This window comes from Cryptomeria japonica, chromosome 3 (assembly GCF_030272615.1).
Source record: "Cryptomeria japonica chromosome 3, Sugi_1.0, whole genome shotgun sequence".
Lineage (NCBI taxonomy): Eukaryota > Viridiplantae > Streptophyta > Pinopsida > Cupressales > Cupressaceae > Cryptomeria > Cryptomeria japonica.
This window is the reverse complement of record NC_081407.1, coordinates 468,621,351-468,628,839: the sequence shown is the minus strand read 5'-3', so window position 1 is coordinate 468,628,839 and position 7,489 is coordinate 468,621,351. Positions and strand designations below refer to the sequence as shown.

At 38.4% G+C, this 7,489-nt stretch overlaps 1 protein-coding gene across 1 annotated transcript; it reads right to left on the bottom strand.

Moving 5' to 3' along the window:
* Positions 1-5,340: 5,340 nt before the first annotated feature.
* LOC131041374 (uncharacterized) lies at positions 5,341-7,242 on the bottom strand. The gene has a single exon (XM_057974425.2). It carries the CDS (start codon positions 7,014-7,016, stop codon positions 5,682-5,684), a length of 1,335 nt encoding a protein of 444 aa, XP_057830408.2. The 5' UTR covers positions 7,017-7,242; the 3' UTR covers positions 5,341-5,681.
* Between the last annotated feature and the right edge of the window lie 247 nt (positions 7,243-7,489).

Here is a 7,489-nt window from a genome sequence, read left to right as displayed (position 1 = left end):
ACCTTTCAACTGTAGCATGTTCTTCTTCCATCAAGATTGCCCTTCCCCTTCTTTCTACTCACTTTTGCCCGGCTGTATGATCTATCAAAAATTTATTGCAAGTCTTTTGTCTTATATCTTTGACATCTTCAATTCCATCAAATTTATCTAGCATTGTAGAGCTAGATTATGCCTTCTCTGATGTGGTGCAGATGCAATTGCGGCAATGAAATCTCCAACTACTCCAATATCATCATTCTCAACCAAATGAGAAATATCATGTTAGCCTATTTCTGGTCTATCTTCCATTACGTGCAAAGAATGTGTCGATGACGTTGAAGATGATGTTTCTTTAATTTCTCTCCTCCAAGAATTGTAATGATAAAAGATTTCCACAATCCATAATATAAATAATGCTGTTTCTGAATTAAATTGTGTTAAGCTTTTTAAATTGAGCTTCTCATTACTTCTTTCCTTCTTAATTATGTAGCTTTCTTAATTATGTAGCTTTAATTATGTAGCTTTAGTATAATTCCAACTATCTCTCCTCCTTAATTATGTAGCTTTAGTATAATTCCAACTATCTCGACATTATCATAAAGTTTATGTATATTCTCAACATGATTAATAATATTAGGGAAGGCTCCAAAATAGTTTGCATTATTTAGATCCCAGTCCTCTCAGCTAGATCAATTTTCAACCATCTATCTCTTCTCGTATCCTTATGCAGGTCTAAATCCTCAGGTTCGTTCGTTAGAATCATGCTTGAAACCTGACCCATTTTGCCCTTTCATATTATGGATGAACATCTCTAGGGCATAAGATCTATATGAGTCTATGTACATTCCTAATCAATTTATATTCTTGTATAATTCGTCAAAGCTTCCTTTTCTAATATCATGAAATCGCCGATCTTTGTTTGAGTAAGAAGAATTTGCCCTTTTGAAGGTGTTTAAAATAGTATTTATTAATTTAGTGCATTGACCTGATTGCTTCAGGGTAAGCAAGTATTCTGTAGGACTATCTGTAAGGGATAATTCGTGTTCCATATATTATGGCGTGGCATAGTTCTCATGTAGAAAACTATATCCCCAGCGGCTTCTAATTTTCAACTCTAAATAGAATTCCAAAGGTCTGATTAATTCCTTCAAACCTTGTGACAACCTACGCTTGTAACAAGCTAACCTCTTCAACAAAGGACTTACAGAGCAGGTTTCAAAAATGTTTTACTAGGAGAAATGGTCATCTTTATCCATGTGGATGGACCACAATTGCACATGCTTGACTTGATCTCTTGGTAATTTAGAGGACATGTAATTTATTCCAAGCCTGCTATCCCATTCCTTTGTTGACACAGACAAGAAGATGTAACATAGCATTGAGTAATTCTTGAACCTTTTCTCAGCGTCAGGGTCCCTGAACTACAATATTTCATCGTGAATAGCATAGTCAAACTACTTCTTGTTGAGAGGGTTCTGTTTGTCAACCAACAGGACTAAAACATCTTGAGATATTTGAGGCTCAACATCAAAGCCCATAATCTAACACAAACTTCGCTATGCCTCTTGGAAGTAATGCTCAAATTTGTCCATAATGGTTCTGTTTGTCAACCAATAGGATTAAAACATCTTGAGATATTTGAGGCTCAACATCAAAGCCCATAATCTAACACAAACTTCGCTATGCCTCTTGGAAGTAATGCTCAAATCTGTCCATATCCAAAGGCTCAATATCATCTTTATCCATGTGGATGGACCACATGCACATGCTTGACTTTATCTCTTGCCAATTTAGAGGATATGTACTTCATTCCCAGCCTGCTATCCCATTCCTTTGTTGACACAAACAAGAAGATAGTGCACATGATAGACTTTATCTCTTTGCAATTTAGAGGATATGTCCTTTATTCCCAGCCTGCTATCCTATTCCTTTGTTGACACAAACAAGAAGATATAACAAAGCATTGAGTATGTCTTGAAGCTTTTCTCACTGTCAGGGTTCCTAAACTACAATATTTCATCATGGATAGCAAAATCAAACAACCTGTTGTTGAGAGGTTTCTGGTTGTCAACCGACAGGATTAAAACATCTTGAGATATTTGAGGCTCATCATCCATTCCCATAATCTAACATAAACCTTGGTATGCCTTTTGGAAGTAATGCTTAAGTTTGTCCATATCCAAAGGCTCTTCTATTTTTTATCCATGTTAACGGACCACAATTGCACATGCTTGACTTTATCTCTTGGCAATTTAGAGGACATGTACTTTACTCCCAGCCAGCCATTCCATTTTTTTGTTGACACGGACAAGAAGATGTAACTTCTTGAACTACAATATTTCATCATGGATAGCATAGTCAAACAACCTGCTGTCGAATTGGTTCTGATTGTCAACCAACAGAATGAATACATCTTGAGATATTTGAGCCTCAACATCCAACCCGATAATCTAACAAAAACCTTGGTAAGCCTCTTGGAATATCTTGTAGTGGAATAACCAAATTGTTCTTCTCTTTCTCATATTCAAAGGCCAGAAGTCTCAGATCCATCAGTAGCTTGAGTTCAAGATAAGAACATAAACATTTAAAAGAATGCAACGTTTATTCAAATCATCAGATGCACATTTGAGGGGAGGGATGGGGTGAGATAGAAAAGTTTCATCAACTTCTCATTATCATTGCGGTGTTGTAGAATTGTTTGCACACATGCTTATTATTTTTAAAACAATACAGGATTTCCATAGTCGTCCCATAATTTACCAATTGATAACTATTTTAGACAATGTTATTTGGCTTTCTCACACATAATCTTTGAATGAAATTCCTACTTCAACTTGAAAGTTGTTTTTTACATTAGAATTCTGAGATGGGCAAACCGTCTCACTTTGTTATCTTCATGAATCATGTCCTGTGACATCGACCAACTTTTTCATACCAATTTGGGCAGTGCACAATTCCAGGACTCTCCCTTGTACTGACAAGTCTCTCTTCAGTCAATACAATTGCAAATTTCCAAAATAATGAGAATATATCAGAACAAGAACAGTGTTCGTAGAACACATTGAACATCTGACAACTTGCTCGATATGTCGAGATACCATTTTCCATTTGCAACACACATCCTCTAAAGCCTTTCAAATAGAATAACTACAAAATGAGCTCATATTATATTTCGTACCAATGAATTCATTTCATATATTGTGTAACCCTAAGGAGCTGACTCAAGAAACTCCAGTTCAGCGTGGCTCAAGTCCCTAACCAATTAAGAAAGTCCAATTCAACGTGGCTCAATTTCCTAAACAGTTAAGCAGTGAAACTTGTGAAACGCTTACATAGCAAATAGATCTCCGTGAGCAGTACCATGAGAACAAAGACAAACATGCAACTTCAACCAACCTTGGCCAACCATGCTCGTGATGACTTGGAAAGAAATCAACAATCCAGAGCCAAGGTAAGTCCCAAGACCAACTTAGCAGTAACCAGCATGAACAACAACCATTACAAACAGCTCTAAAGTTTCAACAAGCAGCATCCTATGAACAGAGTGAAATGTGCAGTTCTAAGTAAGGACGTGCTGCTGGATTCTTAATATTACTCGCAAGTAGAAGATACTATCAAAACTTATAATGAGAAAACTATTGGACCTAAAATTTATTTCTAGTCACTCACTGACAGAACAAAGCATTAGCAGACAACAATGTACAGTTTATATGATCGATGTATGCTCCAAGGTTTAAAACCTTTAGGTGGATAGCTTATGTTACTCTCACAATCCTTGCAATCTCAAGTCATATTTCGTACAATCAATTATAAAGGATTGCCAGTAAATTACAAATGAAAAATACCATCCTCCTTGTGTCAAAATCCCACCCAATGGTTTTCAAACTTGTTCATCATATCCAAGAAAGCCCAGAACTGGTCAAATAACACACGAAAAATGATTAAATTTCAAACAATTAACAGGCATTTTAAAGGAAAACTTCCAGCAGGATGGTGCAGAATTAGTCCTTCAATGTACCGTAATGAACACCCCACGAAATACTTATAATTGTTTCTTGGAATTTACAGAAAACGAGAATCGTAAATTGCATCATGTCACTTCCACCTAACTTCTTTTCCTTGGCTACTGTGAAGAAATATTTCATTTACTTCTGGTATGAGAAATTTTAAGCGTCAGATAATTCTAAAATGAAGATTCAAGAAATATTATATTAAGCTGACAAATTATGCTAGTGATATAGAACTAGCAAAGGCAAATATATACCCTAGTCTGGCATGTGTCATTAGACGCCATCCCAATATTGCTGTCCCTGTGTCATTAAGCATAAGACTGTCACAGGCCTCTCCTTTTTTGTGTCTTAGTTGGGTCCAAATCCCATATCAATTGACCAATCAATACAGACTTAACTCTTTTGTCTTGGGCATCATATAGACAAATTTACCAAGTCATGTTTAAAGCCTTGAACAATAAATGATAAGCAATATAGTTTTTTTGGTTTTATAGTAGAATGGGTGAAAAACTAATTTTCAAAGGTCTGCCTCCATAACTCCCCCCCTACCTTGGTAAGCTTGAACTGCCCTCAGGAAGACAAGCAGGAGCCCAGGTTTCAAATCTTGATATACGAGGTTGTGGCCAATTGAAACCCTTTCATATTTCATTTACCCTTTTAAGATACCAATTACCCCATCAAATCATTCAAGACTTGCAAATCAACAAAATTCTCTTCCTCTCAGACGTTTCTTGCAGACTTCGGCATCATTGCTTGCAATCAAAATATTTGTTCCAAAATAATCAAGAAACCTATTCAAATGCATTCTAGTCCTACTGGAAAACTTGGATCGATAATATTTTACAAGTTGGACAGACTCATTAACAAACTTCAACAACACAACATAGCAAAAGCTTCAGAATGGCGTTTTACTTCATCTTTTTTGTTTCAAACTTTCTTTTCCGGTATCCTTATAGAGAGAAACCCCATTATCTGTATTAAATCCTTTCACGTCTCATATTTTTGGTAAATAAATACAAAACGTGCAACAGGTCATGAACAACACAGCATAACAGCTATCTCAGTGCCACTAAAAATGCTCCCTGTGTGATAGATCGATGAAGGTTTCAATGAATGTCATTCATCCCGTTTGAGAACTATTTCAAATATTTTTCACACAAATAACAGAAAATTATTTTTAGCATTCTGAGCATCTTATTTGAAAGAAAACCAACATTTAAATTTTACCTTTTTCAAAATGGCTACGGTCAACAATTGAATGCCTTCCAGGAATAGCAATATCCCAAGGAAATTTTTAAAAACTGAGGAAAACTCAAAGAAAAATTATGACCTGACGTTGCTCAAATCTGAATTGAACAGAATTTTGGAGATTTGCTCCAAGTAAATTGAATACATATGAAATTATAGGGAACATCAGAATATCAATAAAGATGGTGTTTTTTATGGTGGCACAATTAATGAGATCGTTGCCAATTTTCCAAACGCTGCAGAAGATATGACCTAAGGTTGCATATAGTGGCAGAAACGATGGCTGGCATCAAGATGCTGAAGAAAGCAAATCTTGAGGCCAGTTCAAAAGGATGTGTATGACTCTGATTTAACAATAAATTTATAATCCTGCAGCTCTGCAATTTTCAAAGATTGTAAAAAGAAAGGAGAATGGAATAAATAAGCAAGTAATGGCTCCAATCGCTAGATTCGCCGGACTTTTCTTGTAGGAGAAACCGTATCCGTATCTAATGCGGAAGCACCCGCGCTTTGTGTATCCCTTGTTGTGTCAGACAGAAAGGAACTACTTGATGACGCGTTTCTTTCCCCTTCCCCAACCTCATTCCCACTCATGGAAGGAATTACGAGGAGTGGTAAGGACTCCGTCTCTTCAGGTGGAGGAGTTATAGTGGCAAAGGATTGTAACATACCTTCCATACTTGCAAGGCGAGCTCGAATAGCCGCCATTCGATCAAATGCCAGCACGCCAAACGCTTCTCTCTCGTCAATACCCCTTCTCCTCCGCCTCGTTGGCCCCTCTTCTTCCTCTTCCTCCTCATCCTCGATCGCAGTTGCAGCAGTGGATGAGAATCGTAAAGGATGCCTCCGCCCAAAGAGACGCTCGCGCATATGAAGGCGCTCTTCCAAAGCATGATCCGTTTGCTGCTGCAGCGCGCGGCGTGTAGCCCTGAAACGGCTCACATGTTGCTCGGAATACAAGCGATCATTACCATTTTCACTGCTATTTAAGCGCAAGAGAAGCCTCCGCCCGTTTCTCACGCGAATGATTTCCTCCACACGTCTGGACAGAGAAGCAGCGCTTTCCCCATCTCTAAATCTCTCTCTTTGCCTTGCACTCTCAACCCTGTGAGCGTGAGGGCGGGGCGGGAGAGGAAGAGGAAGCCCCCCTTTACCCTCGCTTCCTCCTTTTACGCCTCTGCCGTAAATCGGCGTTATATTGTTATCTGTAACCTCGCCTTTGCAGACAGGGCATTCTTTACAAGAGGAATACTCGTGTAGCCATTGATAAAGGCAAGGCCAACAAAACAGGTGCCCACACAATGTGACCACAGGCTCCGACGCCATCTCCAGACAAATATTGCATTCAAAATTCGCATTTGCTTTTTCCTCTGTCTCTACGCTCGCTTCTCTGTTTTCATTTCCATTCTCGTGAATTCTCTTCTTATCATCGCCATATTTTTTCTCTGCATCTTGTTTGTAGGATTCAACGGCTTCAGTGCAAAGCAGTCGCGAAGACGGAGCGCCCGAATCCAAAACCGGGACAGACCTCACTCGGCGGCGGAGGGCGCCTCTTATACGATTTGCAGGAAGAGGGACGGAAAAGGGGGCGGAGCCTTCTTCTTGTCCGATTAAAGAAAAATGGGGCCATGGGAATGATCTGGAGCCTTCCCGTTCCTGTTCCTGTTCATTCACTGGCGTTGGCGTTGGCGTTGGAGATGAGGTGAGGGCCAGCTGCAGGTCAGGCGGCGCCGCTGGAGGGCTCAGATTTAAAGAGAGATCCATGGATAAATCCTCCATCTTCGATCAGATCTGGTTTTACGTGGAAACCAATCAATGCAACGGAATTTGAGAATTAAGGAGAGAAAAGCAGCAGAGTATTCGCCATTTGCAGATATTTGTTGCCACAAAAAACTCCGTGATCATCTGGGTAAATATAAAGAGTAAATATCATCCAACTTTAGGTGAGAGGAGGTGCCTCGTCACCTCTGTTCTGTTCACTTTTCAGCCACAAACGACCAAAAGGTTTTCAACACGAAAGGAAACACGGAACCCTTACAATATAGAATAAATATATATTTTTATATTGAACAAATCTGATTACAAACAAAGAATAGCAGATCAAATATATAGGTATACCTATATTTTGCCTTTTTATCTTTACATTACAATTTCTCTTCCAAGTTTGAAAGGTCGTAATGAAAGAATAATTATCCATCTTTAGATAAATTTATGTATAATTTGTATTGAAAGAGAATAAATCTATATTTTAT